The sequence below is a fragment of the Acanthopagrus latus genome, chromosome 3 (assembly GCF_904848185.1).
Source record: "Acanthopagrus latus isolate v.2019 chromosome 3, fAcaLat1.1, whole genome shotgun sequence".
Lineage (NCBI taxonomy): Eukaryota > Metazoa > Chordata > Actinopteri > Spariformes > Sparidae > Acanthopagrus > Acanthopagrus latus.
Window position 1 is genome coordinate 26,209,499 of NC_051041.1, and position 19,634 is coordinate 26,229,132.

The 19,634-nt window shown below is 39.9% G+C and overlaps 1 protein-coding gene across 3 annotated transcripts in view; it reads right to left on the reverse strand.

Moving 5' to 3' along the window:
- Nucleotides 1–6,667: 6,667 nt before the first annotated feature.
- The window catches only part of sema4ab (sema domain, immunoglobulin domain (Ig), transmembrane domain (TM) and short cytoplasmic domain, (semaphorin) 4Ab), a 52,449-nt gene continuing 39,482 nt past the window's right edge, over nucleotides 6,668–19,634 (reverse strand). For all 3 annotated transcript variants that reach the window (XM_037092522.1, XM_037092523.1, XM_037092524.1), the window contains 4 exons: nucleotides 13,782–13,897; nucleotides 12,395–12,558; nucleotides 11,779–11,873; nucleotides 6,668–9,406 (listed from right to left, as the gene is read on the reverse strand). In XM_037092522.1, the coding sequence (XP_036948417.1) occupies nucleotides 8,577–9,406; nucleotides 11,779–11,873; nucleotides 12,395–12,558; nucleotides 13,782–13,897 (1,205 nt within the window). In that variant the 3' untranslated portion in view covers nucleotides 6,668–8,576. The remainder of the gene's footprint in view (nucleotides 9,407–11,778; nucleotides 11,874–12,394; nucleotides 12,559–13,781; nucleotides 13,898–19,634) is intronic.

Sequence of the window (19,634 nt, forward strand, 5' to 3'; positions counted from 1 at the left end):
AGACAGAGATCCACTGAAGTGACCACAAATTTGACGCCTCCATCAATCTTGACTGGCCATCCTGGACTGCCCAGATACAGCATAGCCACTGAATAGGTTTCTGTGTGTCCATCGGTATGTCATGGCAGAGAATTGCATCATGCTTTGGAATTAGTTGAGGAACTATACAGACACAGACAAAGACTGGGAGTTGAGCTATTAAGGTATTCTGTATTGTCAAATCAAGACCTGGACAGAGTTGTAACTAATATACTACAGAATGCCTCAAATGCAAGTGAAGCATACATTCTTGGAAGCCTGAGATCATGTGGCTTGATGATTCAGCGCTGGAAAATTTGGAAAATTGTTAAAACCCTATCTAATTGTCACAATTCAATATTACCTTACCAAGTAACTAGTGAATCTTCCAAAATGTGTGTATTTGTGTGTGGTGTGCGCGCGCACGCGCGCGCACACACCCACACACCCACACACACAGGTCAATTGTGTGTCAATTGTATAGTATGATCATAAATTAAAATTACAATCAGACTGCAGAACATTGAACAAAAGGCATTTGAAAGTATTTAAAGAAATAAGATGATTTAGTTCATGAGGGTGCTGTAAGTCATTCCACTTCTTAGGGGCATAGACCTGAGAATCAGTCTTCCCCAATTTGGTCCTTACAGTGGGAATATTTAAAATCAAGAACTCTTGTGAATAATTATACAAATTACATGTTCTAAATGAGATAAAATTGGTGAGATAGTCAGGTAAAACATGCAGCAGGGCCTTGTAGATAAAAAAAAACAAAAAAAAAAACATGCAGTACCCTCCTTACAGATAAAGATGGCCATCCAACTTTGTCATAAAGAACATAGTGATGAGTTCTATACCCACCACCTGTAATAAAATAAAAGTGCGGAATGATGCAGCATACATGTAGGTGACATCAGCATAATCTAGAACAGGTAAAAAAGTGTCCTAAACAAGTTGTTTTCTACATTTCAAAATAAAACATTATGATAAAAGAATGATAATTTACGCTTTTGTTTTTTTTAGTTAGTTTGGAAACGCGAATGATAAAAGACAGCTTATCATCTATCCAGATGCCCGCATATTTGGAATTTGAAACACTTTCAACAGGAGTCCCATTCAGTGTAAAGATACTACTGTTTATAATGGAAGAGGGTGAAATCTTGTGAATAGAATCTTTTAAAATTTTTGTGTTTTTGAGATTAGGTAGTAATTTGAGGTCAGTCAGAGCTAGCTCTATAATGTGAAATTCGGACTCTAGGTTTTTATATAGCTAGATCAGCAGAGGGGACGTTAAAATCTGTTTGATAGATATTGAACCAATTAAGTTATTTTCAATCAAAACCAATGGTTTTGAGGTGCTTTAAAAGTAATGAGTGGCCCACTGTGTCAAATGCTTTAGAGAGGTCAACAAAAATAGCAGCACAGACTAGTTTATTATCTAACGCCATCACAATATACTGTCAAAGTGTTGTGTGCAGATCTGTAGCCAGACTGATAAAGATTTAACATGTTATAAGTAGATAAAAAAACGATTTCAATTAATTGTTAACAATATGCTCTAATATTTTAGCCAAACAACGCAGTTTAGAAACTGGGTGATAAATGTGGACCACATTTGTGCAATGGAGAAACATGAGCAGTTTTCCACTGTTGGAATAATTCCAGCTATTAAATTTTAAAAAGGCGTCAAAGCATCAGTTATAACACAAGCAGCTAGTAGTAAAAGATGTGGATCCAACTGATCAGCACCGGTAGACTTTTTAGGTCCAATGCCACACAGAGCTTCAAATACTTTGTGACCAGAGAAGGGCCTTAATGAGAAAATACAGGGTCTAGAACTAACTGAGATGGTAGGAGCGTCACAAAATGAGTCAGTAGCTGATGAACAAGAATTCTCAAAGATATTGCCTGCAGCTACAAAGTGCCTGTTTAAGGCATCACACTGTTCTTGTTTGTCAGAAATTTTGGAAGATTCACTAGTTACTTGTTTAGGTAATATTGAATTGTGACAGCGCTATAATCCAGGAAAGTGCGTTTTGCCTTATAACTCCCATATACTTTCGCAAATTCAAAAACCTTATATCCACGCGTTCAGTGAATTATGCTGAATCTCGCAATATAGGCCACCCCCATTTTTCTTCCAAATTCGTGAAATGAATTCTTAATTGAAGTATTTTATATCTCCACATTGGTAGGTCAGATTAACACGAATCTTGGTACAATTACTGTCAATGCCGTCCTGAGGATATCCGATAAAGAACTTAACGATCTACCACTAGGTGGTGCTCTGGTGGCAGTCTAATATAATATCTGGCACTGTGCCCACACCATAACACTTATGTCGATGAAAGTCATAGGGGTGGTATAGACTGGTGGTACAGAATGACCACCAGTTGGCGCTATTTTCAATGCAAAAGTGTTGTTTGGCCCATAACTCCCACGTTATATGTCACACATTGTTAAACCTTATATCTACATTCCCTGAGTTCAGCTGACTTGTGTGGTGAAGGCCACGCCCACTTTCACAATAACTTTCCATTCATGACAAATGAAAAACTTACTGTTTCGAACTCCTCCTAGGCAATTTGACCAATTTGCACCAAACTTAGCATGAAGCATCTGTGGACCCTCCTGACAAAAAGTGACTGAAATAACTTTGATAGTCCAAAAAACACCCAAAATATAAAACAACACATTCCTGCACATTGTGTTCAAAACAGTCTTTCATATCTTGACCAAATATAATTCCATTACCACAAACCAATAACTTTTGTTAATTGTGTTCCATTGCCCGATGAGGCTTTACACAAAATTTGGTGCAATTTGGCCAATAGGTGGTGCTCTAATGTCAGTCTAATTGATGTGAATGAAAATAAATGGGAAAATCTTCAAATCCTCTTCAAAACTCATCGACTTTAAACCTCTTCTTGTACCTCATAGTTTGAGCTAGAAACACAATTCCACCTTTTAAAGAATCTCAAGACCTCGAACTATTGGGCATATATTCAGTTTTCTAAAATCTTTTAGGGTTTTAAAATTATCACAGTTTATGTTTTAGGCTGTCTTCTGATTTTAACCACCAAATTATAAATGGAACGACTTCCTCAATGCAAGGTGTTGCATGAAGAGGCTCAGAAGTCAGTATGCCACGACAGCAGCACACCCCAACGGCAGCATGCCCTGACATGCATGGACTGACATGCAGGGCCCGTTCATCGCTGCTTGCAGCTTTAATTTTTATTGTATTTGTGTGAAATTGAAGGTTCGTTGTGAAAAGAACACATGTTGTGGCAGTTAGTGATCAGTGACTAAATAAATCAGTATTACAAATCATAAACTGCCTACAATAGTTGTTGTCTAATATATATTAAAACTGCACTGATTTTAATATTGAAATCTTTATCAGCACCAAAACTTCCGATAAGTGATGCGATTGTTAAAAACGTGTACAGATGTGAAGTCTGAGTATCTGACAGATCAATAATATGATATAGCTGTTCTCCTCTTTCTTCTGTGTTTGAGCTGAGTCACTTTAAACCACATCAATACATCTATAATAGTATCATTAATTAATCATTAATAGTCATTTATATACAGCAGCAAACTGATAAGATGCTGATTTACATGATAATTCATGTCACATTGACATTTAACAATGAATAGAAATCACAAATCACATGTAGCACTTAAATGCCATTATTTAAACAACTGGAGAGACTGCGTACAAACTGATGTATGAGCCTAAGAACATTTGAATACATCTGAATTAGATCTAATGGAATGTGAGTGTTGCTGCGACTTTCTGTAAGGCTGGTTCACACTCCAACATAGCTGGTGGAGATAATACACCTCGAATGCAAACTGCTACCCGCAATTAAACAAAAACAACAAGAAGAAGACTGAAGGCTGCTGGAAATTGTCTGACTTGACCACAGCATTTTGTCTCTGCCCCCTGTTGCTGCCACCTGATTTTGTCTGCTTTCCAGACTGCTTTTCTGACATCATTTCAGTTGTTCATATGAGAAGTTTTCAGTGGCGTGTGTGAGATCTTTTCACTTGTATATATGGGAGTATTTCAGTAGTGTGTGAGAGTGTTTCACTTGTTTGTATCAGATCATTTCAGCAGTGTATATGACAGCATTTCACTTGTATGAATGAGAGCATTTCAGTAGTGTATGTGAGATCATTTCACTTGTATGTATGAGATCATTTCAGTAGTGTGTGTGAGATCTTTTCAGTAGTGTATATAAGAGTGTTTCACTTGTATGTATGAGAGCATTTCAGTAGTGTGTGCGAGAGTGTTTCAGTAGTGTATATGGGAACGTTTCATTTTTATGTGTGAGAGCGTTTCACTAGTGTGTGTGAGCAAATCATTTTTCAGTTGTTTATGTGAGAGTGTTTCAGTAGTGTATGTAAGAGCGTTTCACATGTTTTTGGGAGAGGTAAGTCTGAATAATGTCCCTGACCGCCCCTCATAAAAAGGGGCCTGGAGACTTACATTGTTGCCTCTGTATGGAAGTGATTAGTCTAAAAGTGAAAATCTTTTACCTCAATGGGATTCTCCACGCTGAAAGTGAAGCCAGAACAGAGACTTTAGAGTACTTTAAGCTATTTTTCAAAGAGCCCGAACCTTACTTTGTTTCTGGGGCCAATGATATACTAATTTTAGGGACTACAAAAGTGTTCCATTTTATGCGGTCATCAAACTCAATTATGTAATGGAGGCAGGGCATTTTACAGTTAAGAATGAACTTTATTTATTTAGCATGTAATTTCATTTTTATAAATTATCCCAAGCAATTTTTTCTATGTTATCTCTAAAAAAGTTTTCGTGTTAACATATTTCATACAACATTTGCACGAATATCATCCAATAATACCGACCAGCTGATATATCAGCCAGGCTCTACTTTTTTACCTTTTCCTCTTTTAGTGCTGTGTTCCTGCCCTCTTTCTCTGTGCCATAGTTTTAGATTGTTCTACTGATACTGAGAGAGAAAAATAAAGTCACACATTTTAAAAATGTGTTTGTCCAAAATGTTGGAAAAATGTGTTTAATAATGAGACAGAGGAAACTGAAGTTGCTGTGCAGATGCTGTGGCACTCTAAGACTTCATGGGTTAAACCAACAGGCAGAAAGTTGTCCAGTAAGACCTTGTGAATACATAATACCTCACACACAACAAGAAAGCTGTGTGTTTCACAGTGTTAACTTGGTTCTTAAATCTTAATATGGTATTATTCACAAGATCAGGCAGATATATGTGAGTGGAAATGCTGCTTTGTATGGAGGTTTGCATTATTTTGAGAATCCCTGACAGCTCCAGGTTATTAAGATCTTGCTTCAGTATGAAATATATTTTACCCACTAGATGGAGCCAAAAGATAATCACTTTTCTTATGATATTGCAGCTACAGCATGGGCAGGAGGACTTCCTGTAGCAGACCAGCAGGGGAATTGAGTCCAGTAGGTTCCTGACTCAAAATCAGAGGTCCATGCTCGCAACACCAAAAAAAAAAAAAAAAAAAAGGAAACAAATGAGAGAGAGAGAAAGATGTTAACACATTTAAGGTTTCTTACGGTTGTGAGCATTTAGTATATGCTGTAGAAAATCCACAATATCATTTGCAACTACTCAGATTACTGTGATTACGTTTTTTGGGGGTATACATGTACTTTTATTTCAAGTCTATAATTTTGCACATGCTTATAAATGCATTACATCATGTTATCTTCTCAGTGTCTTTTAAATTCGTAAACAATTTGAAACAATATCTAAACCTTTCATCTGTATTTTTGTAGCTAGTAAGGCCCCCATCACAAACAGCCAATGAAGAAAACAAAAAACGGGGTAGAGGACAGAGGACAGAGGAACCAGACTCACTGTGCTCTGTCTGCTGAGCTAACTCTGTGGTCTTATTGTGACAGCTGGGTTCAGAGTCATGACGTGGACCTCCAAAACACATTCGATAATATCACATTCCACATCATGACACACTCAAATGAAGAATTTTCATGTATGTTTATTCTGAACCCCACTAATTACTTACTTTTCACTGGATTGGGTTGAAATTTGACCTGAACATCCATGAGGCCCTAAGGAAACATGTAGGCAACATGTATTCATTTAAATAGTTGTTCCTGAATGGTTACAGTAATCAGATTAATAACAGGAAGCTGTTATTTACCAGAATGAAGAATCTGTCATTTTCAAAAATGTATATCTATATTCATATCTATATTCAGTTTTTTCTTGACCCACCTCAAATGTTTGTCCTGGTTTCGATCCTGAGAAGTGGTTTAGAAACTGCTACTCATCCTCTGAGACTCTACAAGACAGCCTTCTTCTGACAGGAAGAATACTGATTGAGCTCTTGTGTCCTTTATTTAGTCAATCCTGTCTCTCAGTGAATTAAGCTTGATGTATTGACATTCTGATGGTCTGGTCACATTTAAATACTTTCCATTCTTTCAGATTTTTCCATTGTTGCAATCAATAACTGTCAATACTGTGGAATATTTTGGCATAAAATGTCTGAAATCTGAAGGTAATGATCAATACGTAAAACCACTAATGCACAGCCAGAAATAAACTGCGTGGTTTGTGCAAGAAGAATAGAAATTAATAACACACGGAATGCATTTGTCTGTTGATATGAGATGACTTTTATTCATTCAAGATTTTGAGAACATCAAAAAAAATGGGGCTGTTCTTCTGACTTAACAATGGGTTTGATGGGCAATCCCAAAGATATAGTGATATGATTTCAAAATACAACTTCCAAAATATGCTGTCAGTGAGCCCAATATGATACAGAGAACTGAGGATTGTGCTGAAGATATTACAAAGACAGGAGTCTTTATGATGACAAACATTAACCAGAGCCTCTTTATTAACCAATGATGAGTAAAACATTCTCCAACTGTGATGTTTATTCAGTCCTGACTTCAAACAGTCCAGTTAAAGCCACACTTTCCAATCTCCAATTCTTCTGTTTTAACTGCCCTCTCCCAGTTTCACCCTGGGATCACAGTTTTCCTGTATTTGTCCCAATTAATGACCAATTTTTGCACCGTTTTCCCCTTTTCATTATCATTACCTGGCCTTGTCCTCTCAGTGAGTGACAAACAGTAGAGAAGAGTAGAAAGAATTCTTCAAGCATATTTAAGATGGCCTGGACAGAAGAATTTGTGATTGTTTTACAGGAAAGTGACATGCATTTTGGAAAATCTGCTGTGTTGATTTGTCTGTTGATCATGAGATTCAAACAAGGTCAAGGCCCGAGGGGCACATTATTTTTTTCCAGAGAAATGTCTGTGAAACAAACATTTCTGATGAGAACTCCCAGAGCCCTGCTATGGTTTTAAAATCCTCTCCTTTTTGAGACCTCAAGGTTAAAGCATTCAGTGAGCTTCTTTACCAATGAAAGTTGACTTCCTCCACTAACTTATGAACCTTCCTGACTCTGTTCAGGCTGGTGTTGATTGACATGACATGGTCAGATGGATTTTTTAATGACAGTTTCATTCAGAAATAACTGTGTGCAGTGATGAACAGCCCCTGCATTTCTTCTGCGTGTTAGAGCATCATGAAGTAGAAGTGCAACTAGAGTGATTTGGGTTGTTCAGCAGTCTGCAGGTGTTACTATAAAATGAAGATCTGGAGATCCTGTGCCATATATAAACAGTACACCATACTAGGAACCTTCTAACCTGGTGCACTGTAAAGAACTGATTTAATATTTTCAGTGATATGTGGTTGAATTCCGCCAATGGAGAAATTAATGGATACTGTTATGACTGTAGCATTTAAAAATTAAAAACGAGAAACAAGAAAATAATGAGAGATTGATGCCCATGCATTTTGAATTCTGCTTTGTATTGTATTGCTTTGTATGGCAGAGTTTATGAGCTTCACTTGAATGTACCATGTAGTCCTTGTCCCTGCGCTGTGTGAAACTCTGAAGCCCTGAATACGACCTCTGGTTTGTCTTTGTTACACGAACAACATACTTATTTGACCTCATCACTGAACATAATCCTGGCACATGTTATATTCCTTAAAAAATATCTTCTAAATCTATGCTGCATGATAAACATGGCCCCAGATTCTTTTTTAAAAAAATTGGATGAGTTCTTGAAAATGTCTTTATCCCAGGGATGCCGAACTGTTAAAGTCACTGGCTTTGCATCGTACACTGACTACTCTATAAAAAATATTACAGCTATAATTAGCTGTACTGGATCAGCTGGTACCTTTTTGTCTCATGTTACCATCTAAAGGGCTCCATGGTGCGACTGTTTTGGTTGCAAAACCAACACTGTTTTGGGTGCAAAACAGTTGCACTAAGATCCACAGAAGATTGTCTTTCATCCTATTGAAATCTCACCAATCAGGACAACAGGTGTTTACAGTGTTTGTATCATGGGACTGTTTTTGCAAACAAAACCTCCCACTGGGCTGACTGACAGTTGCCATGGTGACTTTGGTACCTGGGATGGTCTCCCTTTACCCTTTACTCCTGTAGGTAACATCTCTTCAAATGTCTGAGACTGTTCAGATGGGGGTGTTGGGCAAATGCCCATTGGAGCCTGTGATTGCCCCATTACAAACTAAGCCGCTCGCCTGTCCGCTGTTCAGGGCTTGTCTGGTGCGTTTGCTCAGAAGCTGGTTCCCACTGAGGGCCTCCTGCTCTACAGGGGTCCTCCTGTCTGAGTCTCTGGTTGGAGAACCTATTTGTGGGGCCGTTCGGCTATGGCAGCGCAGTCTGATGATGTACATAAGCATGGTGATTAGCACACTGAGGCAAAGCACCAGCAGGACTGACACAACCACCAGCTCCTTTAGGTAGCAGGGGCCTCGGGCCGACAGTAGGGGCTCACCCTCCCGAAACCCTGACTCCTTCTGCTCGGACTCCTCTGTCCACAGGGTCACGTTCCTGCCTTGCTGTCTAGTGGTGATGTGACTGTCCCTACTGGACAGTGTTGGCTGAGTCTTTCCTTGTCTTGTTTCTGTTGTTTTGGGCCAGGTCACCGCAGAGGTATGAAGCCCAGGTCCAGGCCCTGGCTTAGCCACAGCCTGTGTGGTAGGTATGTGGTGTACCGGAGGCCAGGTGTAGCTGGTTGGAGTTTGAGCCAAGGGGCTGCTCTTCTGCCTGACGTGATAGATGGCCATAGTCTGTTGGTAGCCGTTCTCAATAGACAGGCAGAGATAGTGGCCCAGTGTGGTGGGGGTTGCCACAAAGCTCAGACTGCCATCCTCCAGGTGCAGGTACAGGTCCGGGGACAGCCGGCTGTTGGGACGCTCCCACAGCTGCTGGGACAGCCGCGACGCTGCAGGACACTGCAGCCGCACCACTTCATTTAGAGACACGGACACCAGCTCACCTGCGTGACAAGATGCTGATATATAGATTACTGCTCACCAAAGCCCCCAATACACAAATATCTTCTCTAGCCCTCTACACAGCAACTTCAGATAACCGATGAACACTGCCAACAGCAAACTTACGATGCCAAACAATCTGCAGACATGTGTATGTTATGCAAGCCTGTTTGAAGGACATTAAGTATAAAGCAAGGTATCTCTGCCTACCCATCTTACCTGCCTGCTCGGCCTATCCTTTATATGTCTTGAGAACTACACATCTGACTGACTTCACACTTGGCTTGTATATTTCCCTGGACCACAGGAAGTGCAGTGTCAATGTAAAGTTGTTTAGATAATAAATATTAAAGATATCATAAAGAGAAAACAATGAGCAGATCCTGACCTCTCCAATATGGTGTTGTGCAGACACATAGCTATAGTACAACATTCTGCAGCCAATCAGGTGTTGGATTTTTCTTCATCATTTCACAATTTGAGTGTATTTTTGAGAACCCATTTATGTGCAGTGTTGGATGTTTAGTTGTTTAGCCACTGGACACGTTAATAAACATAAATAAAATAAAATGAAATAAAACAAAATAAAATAGAAACAAGTGAACAGTGAGCTGCTCAGCTAGAATTGCAGTGGAGACTGTTTCAAGTAAACACCATCATGTCACAGGGCACTTCTACAGTAGCCTCTCTTGAGGCAATCTAGCTTGTTGTCAGCTAGACTGCCCGAGAGAAAAAGGTGCACACAGAGGGCAACAAAAACAGATGTGAAGCATTTCAACCAGCCATCTGGGAGCTCAGACATGTTTGATTTGCAGCAGAATCAACCAATGGGATGTTGCACACTGCTTCAGTTCAGCTTCAGTTTTTTTTCACTGTCTGGATTCAGACCATATCTGCATAGCTATGCAGAGAGAGGGCAAGGTTTAAAAACCCCTGTCTCTGGTTATTACCAACAAGTCTAATTTGAGCCGTAATGTCATCACCCTAAATTAACCCCTTTTCATTGAGCGCGGTTGCTGGTTTAGGGCCAGTGTCTGCTCTGAAAACAGTTCTTTGCTCCCGATCCAATATTCAATATCAGTATCAGTCCAATATTGACCAAAATCACTGGATCTGAGAGGAGAAAATGTATAATCCGATCCAGCGTTCCCATACATGCTTAAACTATGCACAACATGCCATTTAGAAAGCAGTATGTGTCACGAGCTCAGACGTGTGTCCAATGTCATTACTTAGTCTGACAACACAGTGGATACATTCAGATGTTACTTTGCAAAAAGCAGTGCTGCAAGTTTTTCACACACACACCAGATAACAGCAAAGTTGCTGTCAGATAGTGCAAATGATAAAGGTATTATTATCATAATAATATAGCAAAATGTCACTGAGGTATAGGATACACTGTGTTGAGTTATATCTCATATTTTACGCTGGGATAATAATACCTTTATCATTTGCACTATCTGAAAAAATCTGTGCGTAAAGAAGTAATTTCTATATATTCATTAATTTAGAGAAGTAGAATAACTGTTCTACAGTTTAAGCATTTTTTAAATAGCTAGGTAAAGCAAAGTGCATTCATACAGATGTATTATTTATACCTTTGTTGTTTAAGGGGGGGGCAGGCTGTATCAGCCTGATATCCGTATTGGCAGATACTCAATGTTGTCTTATCGGTATTGGATATGAAAAAGTAGTATCGACCCATCCCTATTCCAGAATGAAAACAACACTTTGCTGGTCTAGCAGAAAGACTGACTGACTTCAGGGCTGGGAGTGGAGTTTTCATGCATATCAAGGACCAACTAAAACCACTTATGATGGCCTCTTTTAAAAATAGCTCGTGTAGTGTGTTCTGACACATCCACAGGAGAATAAACAGAAGATTTTAACTATTGTCACTAACTGAAGCAAAAGTGGTCCAGAGACTAGTCATGTTTGGATGCCAATTGTAAGACATGCAAAATTAACCACTAGCCAACAGTGTGAAAGAAAGCCACTGTGGCAGAGTGTGTGTTATACACAGTGAATGTCAATCCTCCACAGTCCTGCTTCATTAACATATCTTAGCATATTTATTCCACATATACTGCATTCCTTCAGAACATTGGTTGTGCACATCTTCATTTTTAGAAATCAACACCATCCTCAAATTGTACTTAAGCCATGAACAGTGCACTGTACAGTATGTGAGGATGTGGAGGAAGGTCAGCGACAGACTAAGCAAACAACAATGATGGTGGCAGGCTTGGAAGAGAAGATATGTTTGCAGTCTTTCATTATCCTAGTGTTTCCATACATGGAGTATGTAACCATCTTAAGTGAAGCAGAGCAGAGCTTAAGTAAAGCAGAGCTGTTGATAAGAGACACGTACCTGCAGGCAGTTTGTTTGGAGCAAATTTGGCTCTGTGTGTCAATGAAACACTGTTGCACACCTCTTCAACATTCCCTCTGTCTACATCCTGGCCTCTGAGGAGGAAAAACTACAGTCAACACAGACAGCTAGAACAACTTTTAGAGATGTACTGCTGGTGACAATCATCTTTAATGATGACAGTCTTAATTCAGCAGATATATGTAGATTAGGGCTCAGTGAGGAGGTTTGGCTCATCTCATGACTCAGTTTATTTCCGATTTATACATGGTCACTGGTTAGTTGACAAACAGCAACATCAATCACATTATCAGGTCTAGGCTACTAACAAGTAGTGTAATGATATTTTCATGTTGTGGCACAGGCAGTGATCCACTGGCTCATATTAGAGAACCCCCTGCCTCATCAAAGTTGCAACCAATAGGACAAATAACACACTAGACTGGGTGGACAGACTCATCATCAATTCTTCATTTTTTTCCCCCTTTGGAAGATAAATCTGTTGTTTCTAAATACAAACTGGCTCTGAATGGCAGAAAAAAATACTATTGAGTTAACTAGGTAGTGTCTAGAGTAAGAGATGTTCACAATTTAATCACCATCGAAGGGTACTCACAGACTGGTGTGGGTGTTAGAGACCTCTACACAGGCCCTGTTGGCAGGGTCCCAACCACAGAAGGGGTCTCGGGCCAGAACACACTGAGGACAGGTCCAGTAAAAAGAGCAGTTGGCTGTTGGAACTCTCAGCACCCCCTCTGATGTGCCAACATATATCATCCCCTGCAGAGGGATAGGACCACATCATGACTAATGAACCAGTCTTACACACATACAGTAAGTATATGCTACAATTAATCTAGAACGGCATGTTTCATGCTGTCATAACTTATTCAAAGCAACACTTTCACTAATGTAATGTTGGAGACCTATATTACCTGTTGGGCCACAGGCTGCGGAAAAAGACAGCTTGAATTTATACAACACTTTCAGTTAGTCTGAGATATCTCTGTTGTGTAGATATCAGAGACACTAGCAGAGTAACACAATACATCAGATAAGCATGTAGGAGATGGCACAACCAGACTTGAATGCTCATATTTTGCACATTTTAGATATAATCTCAAGAGTGGACAGTCAAACTGACAGGCCTCATTATAGTATTTAGTCTGTATAAGACTTGAATATATTCAACTGTATTATCATTAACTCACTCTCATTCAGTATTTGGACAGTTCTTTTCCCCTTTTTTTTCTTTCAAATATTTTCTCCTCTGTCCTAGTTGTGCTGCGAAGGCTCTAGCACAACACCCCCCTGAACCGGATAAATAGTTCAGGAAAGGGGTGGTTGGACCTACAAAGCTTACAGACCTGCATCTGATATTTTAAAGGACAGACTGTTGTTAGTTTATCAATACCATCACTAATATATGACTGACATTTCACTGGGCTACAGGCCGACACACAATGTTTTGAATGACCATCAGCTTTGGATTTGTATCCTGAAGGTGGCTACCCTAAGGCGCTGTATCCAAAAATGTTCTTTTTATGAACACCTGTGCCTTTTTTCAGTTGTTCCGAATGAGTAGAGAGTGTATAGAAAAAGCGTTTCATCCAGCCTTTTTAGTGCGGCTGCTATGAGGGCTTCTACCTGAATGTCTCTTTTAGCACTGGGTGGTATACCGGTTCAGCTGAATACCGGTGTATATTTTTGTTATGATTGATAGTTTCAAATCAAAAGCTCCCCGCTAAGAACCCAGTTATAAACTCCATATTTTTATCTAGAAGGAGCTAGTAATTACTCTCTCAACCAGCAGAAAATGCTGTGAACACCTGATTATGCATGGAAAAAAAATACTGTCATATACCATGAAACCGTTTATGAAAAATACCGTGACATACATTTTTGGTCATACCGCCCAGCACTAATCTCTTTTCAGAAGCGCGTTGGGGCCGTCACTGCATTGAACTGTGAATGAAAAGGTTAATGTCCCTCTCATTGTGTACCTTGGATGTGGAGAGTTTCAGGCTCTTGACAGGCTGAGGCTGCTCAAAAACCTGCACCTCCTCTATGATGTGGGCTCCACTCTGCAGCAGCACCGTTTTGTGGATGTAACCAGACTCTGAAACATAGTTGGTGAGAAAACATAGGTTGTGTCTACACAGGGAACACAGTTAATGCTAAGTGCAGCGTAGAGATAGAAACATCAGGGGCCCGTTGCACAAAAGTAGGATTAAGACATTCAGGATAAGTGACTGAGCTGAGCTTAATGAATCCAAAACAAGAGCGTCCAGGCTTAATTGGTTGCACATAGACCAAGCCAGGATGAGCAGACACGGATTCATCAAGCGAGGTGAAACCAATCCTGGATAAATGCAGGCTCACGGCTCCGTCAAACAGACCCGCCACTGATCACAGATTCACTGATTCACCATGGCAAGTAGAGTGGCTTACTTTTCCCCCCGAGGTAGCAGAAATCCTCATGGAGGCATACGAGGAGGTAAAAGACATAATTAAAAAGGAAGGCAACACTGACACAGTGATAAATCAAAGAGAAAAAGAGTGGCAAAGTATTGCTGACCGCCTGAATGCCAGAGTAGTGCACAATTACACACTCACCACCCCGCTGAAAGATCATAATTACAATCCAAATAATAAAATAACTAATTCACATCTCCAAAAACACAGTTGTACTCTGATTATGAATCACAGGACAAGTCTGTTCTGTCCTGAAATGTGTGTTTCTCTTCTATAAAACACATTCTAGATCTCGGAGGCGACGTCTTTACACATACAGCCCCCTTCTCCTTTCAAACGGGGCAGAGCTCCATGAGAAACAGTAGGAGAGACACAGACACAACACCTAAGGGAGAAGCAGGTCCGTAGCGGATGTGCACAAAAAAAAACCAAGTGTGTCTCACTGAATGTGTGCCGATATGGTGTTGTGTTGGGTTGTGAGTGCACATAATGTGTGCCTACATTTAAAATAATAGCTTTATGCGCACTGAAGACGCTATATCTGAAACACACACAGGCTTTAACCAAGACGGCAGCCAAAATCACCAAGGCATGAAATAATCTTTAAATCCAAATGTGATGATTTTCGGGGCTCCCTCCATGTTGCCTCTCCTCCTCTGCTCCTGTCTGCCACATTGACAGTCTGGCACACTCGCCACCTGCCAGGCTTGCATGCACCGCGTCATACAGTGACAGAGGGCAAAGTATCAAAAACTAAACTAACGTCTCAATATGCGAAAAAAAAAGAACGAAAGAAAAGCCAAGACTTTCGAGTCATTTGTGTCAAGTCTAAGTCAAGTCTCAAGTTATGAATGCCAAGTCAAAGTCAAGCCGAGTCTTTCATCAGTGTTAGTCAAGTAAGTCTGAAGTCCTCAAATTTGCGACTCAAGTCTGACTCGAGTCAAGTCATGTGACTCGAGTCCCCCACCTCTGGGGATAAATAAAGATTCTATTTTCTTATGTTTGCTCTACGTGTGTGTGTGTGATGTAGATTACAAATGACCGGGCCAAAACGGACATGGCAGCAAGTCAAAATCAAATACAAGAACATTCTGCAGAATGGTAAGGGCCCTGACTAATACTTAACAATGCACAAGCATATATTGTACCCAGAAGGTGCCGGCTCACACATTGTCTGTACTGTTTTAGCAGTGAAAAAGAAAGCCCACAGACAAGGCACGGGTGGTGGGTCACCAAAAGCTGACCTCACCCCAGCAGAGGACATAGCCTTGGAACTAAATAAAGGCAGGTCTGTGTTGGAGGGGATCCCTGGGGCGACAGAGACAAGCACATGTCCCTCCCAAGATGCCACCCGTTTCATACAAGGTATATTTTTCCATCTCTACATGGGACACAACCACATTCATATTGAATCCATTTGGACTGTCTGACTTTGCTTTGCCTATTGCCTTGCAGTTGATGATGATGCTGATCCAGTGAGTACTCCATCAAAGGCATACTGTAAGCCTGGCATGTCTTGTCTACTAGCTTCAATATGAATCCGATTAAATGTGATAGGGTGAAGGCACCAGTGCAGCAGCAACAGCAGATGACGGCGATGATGATGATAAGGAGACCATCTCTCTGGATTCCAGAAGGCATGGGGTGTCATCTCAAGTCTGTGAAAGTTTTATTCAGACGGCGATAGTGAGGAGTCATTATTTGGAGCCCACACAAAATCACAAAATCTCATTTCTGGAACAGGACCAAGATGCTGCACAGGGGGAAAGCCAGCCTGGCAACATAGTGAGTATTAATGGAAAGACACTCCATTATGCAAAATTCCCACTGTATGTGTTTACAGAACTCACAAGCTATCAGACAGTTGTATGCCAAACACCTCTGGTGCCAAATACAAGTGGCAGATATAGACATACAGTACAAAAGGAAACAGATGGACGACCTTGCACTGGAGTCCGAAATAAAAAAGAGGACAATTAGAAAATTGAAGTATTAGTGTAACTCTCTTGTTCAGTTCGGGTCAGTAGAGACAACACACAGGCTATAGTCAGGTTCACAGAATTTATTCTGACAACAGAGAAACAGCTGATGATTACTGACGATGACACCAAGTACAGCTCCTGCCCCCCACACACAGCGGACAAACACAGAAGGGGACGAGCTGACTTCACCGTTGTTAAGCAACCACCAGCTGTCAAAATAAACAACAAACCGGTAAAAAGCCTTGCATGAAAATAAAATGAAAGCCAGCAGCACAATAACTTGCTGACTAAACAAAACTAAAAAAGGTTTAAAGACTAAATTAATTAATTTTGACAAACTTCATATTTACAACCCTGTTACATTAGGGCCACACTGAAGGAGAAAGAAAAAATCATAAATTTATGAGGCTGGTTCTTTCTGCAGAAAAGATTTATTTTCTTGCATATTCTTTTCAAAGTCCTGATACTTATGACAATGTGCTATGATGTGCTAAAAGATTAAGTACCTCCTTGTTTGTGAAACCTATACTGAAGTACAATTCCACGAAATGCTCCACAGCCCTTATTTTAACAACTCTCCTCTAAAACAACAGGTTGCAATATTATGACTTTATTCTGACTTTAAATTAATTACTTTATTCTCGAAGACTGAGAATATAATATTATAATATATATATTATATAATATATATAATATTCTGTCATTTTATATATAGCCTTATAGTCTATGGGAAACTTTAAATTATCTGGTGGATAATAATTTATCCAAAATGATTGAAATTAATGATCACAAACATTTAAATAATGACAGTTGGTCTAGTTATATGTGATAACAATGTGTAGTGGGCAGTGGAATAACTATTGGTTTCCGTTTGTGGTGACTGCTGACTGAGATAAGGGATGAGATTAAATAGATCCTGGAACTTAGCCTGTTCTGGAGCAGGCTAGCTCCACAGAATAAATCTCCATGGTAACTTATACAATAACATATCCTAGTGCCCCCTATCCCGCTTTTGTGCAACTGGATCACAGATAAATTGAGCCAGGATAACAAAGATATCCCGGCTTAATCCCTTGTCCTAGTTTTGTGCAACAGGCCCCAGGTTTAGTTGTAGTGATGGTTGTCAGCTTGTTGTCAGTTAGTCAACTACACAGCACACCTTTCTAACAACCAAATGGCTTCGATTTTGATTACTGAAGTCTCGATTAGATTACAAATCGATTTTTGATTATCAGCGATTATCGATTTAATTTTAGATTATTAATTATAATTATTATGAATTATTATTATTGATCTTCTATTTAACATAAGTTAGCTGCTGAATCATTTTCCTTCTCTTTTGAGTAACACCTGAAAGTGTAAGTGTAACTGTAATACCAAAATGATTATTTTTAACTTTGTTTTAAATGTAGTCTTTCAGTGTTCAAAGAATGTTGCCAAGCTCAGAAGCCAGACTCATGTTAGAAGCATTGTCGGTGATGAGAACCAGGTCGTGTTTCTCTGTTCCCCACTTGTCTGCCATTGCTTTGAGAACTTCACGCATATTTGCGCCTGTATGGCTATCATCCATAGCTCTCGTCTGAAGTACGTAGGACATTAGCTTCCATTAATTGCTGACATAATGAGCTGTAACGGTCACGTATAAAACTGTAGCTCTGGATGTCCAGGCATCGCAGGCCATTGCTACCCTGTGAGCAGAGTTGAGGGACTCTTGCACAGAAAGCTTTGTCTCCTTTTAAAGATTTTGAATCGATTTAAGCATGAAAAAGCTCAAGGATGGAATAACATATCTTGGCTCCAAACTGTGGACCATGCAGCAGAAGCCAGTAAGAGTAATATCATAATTGCGATTAATCAATAATTGATTTTTTTTTTCACCAACCCTATTAAGAATGTGTGCTGGGGTGCAGGTTTCTCAGTCCAATCCAGTCGTTCGGTCCAAATACCTAGGCATTCAGCCGAATTCAATCTAACAGATTTGAGACAAGTTAAAATTCAACACTGGGAAAAAGGAATGCTTTTCACTTCCACATTTACTCATTTGTTAATAATATTACAGTCACAAAGTCCATTCTCAAGACATGTAAACATGTCTTGACATTTATCTTGACTCTTTTTTGCTGGTAATTGGAATGAAGGGGGGGGGAAAGAAAAGCCTTGATAAACACAGTACAGATAGCACACAACAAACACACACATGTTGCTCATCATAACACATCTTGTTGTAATTAAAAAACTAAAACATAACAACATCCTAAACTTCACTAAGTCAGGCCCCTTCACAGTGAGCCTGCTGTGAGTGCTCCGAGTAAGCACAGACATGGACATGATGCCTTGGATGAAACAAAAATGAAGGTGTGGTATATGGTCTGACAAAGCTCTGAATTAATATATCACTCTAGCCCAAACCTGACCTCACCCAACAATATACCACAACGGATTTAGGATCTCTTTGGGGGAGTATTTCCGGATTATTTCTAAAAACTGGATTATTTGCAGATAAACTTGCTCAGTGAAAATCAAATTCCCCTTTCATACTGGGGCATTAACAGAGAACATGTCAGTGGCTGAATGCTTCTGCCAACCAGTCAAATTTCAGCTACATACATATCTTTAACAGAGTATAATATATGTAGTGCTCATGCAACATTAATAGGGAGTTTTGGGTTAAATTCAGCTGACAATAATAATAATGATTATCAGGGATAAATATTAATTACAATGAATAATTAAAGCTGCAAGCAGCATTGAACGGGCCCTCGCAGTCCACGCACCTTGGGGCATGCTGCCGTCAGGGCTTCTACACGCAACCCCTTGCGATGAGCAGCTGTTCCTTTATATTTTGGTGGCCTGCTCCCGCTAATATTAAATAATGTATGCTGAAGTCAGAAAAGTGCATGTACTGCTGCATGATTCCCCGGACAAAGACTGAGTTGATGGTCCTCTTCTCGAGCTGGCTGAAGAAAATGTCCACACGAGGCATAATGCGATGAAATTGTTTAGGGAAGAAGCTTAAAGTATCATCATCCAGTAGCCGCACAAACCCTCAAGCTTCCCACAGAGTGGTAGGCTAAAACTCCCCTGATGAATTCAAGATGCTGGATGATGTCACATTAGCGCTCAAACACAGTGTTCACAGAACAGAGATGGAAGTACTGTGCTTGCTCTTGGGAGTCTGTGTGCCACCACTCTATCAAGCACACTGGTTCTCTTGGGAGAGAATCCAGCCAGATCAGAGAAGAACTGATTAAGTAATGGGGTGTGTTGCATGATGAAAGCTAAAAAGTAAGAGTGCTGAAAGAGCTTTAAGAGGTGAACAGTTTTGAAAAAAATGTCATGGTTATCACCAAAATATGTATATATTGAGTCACAGGAGACACTGCAGAGGTGTGTGATGTC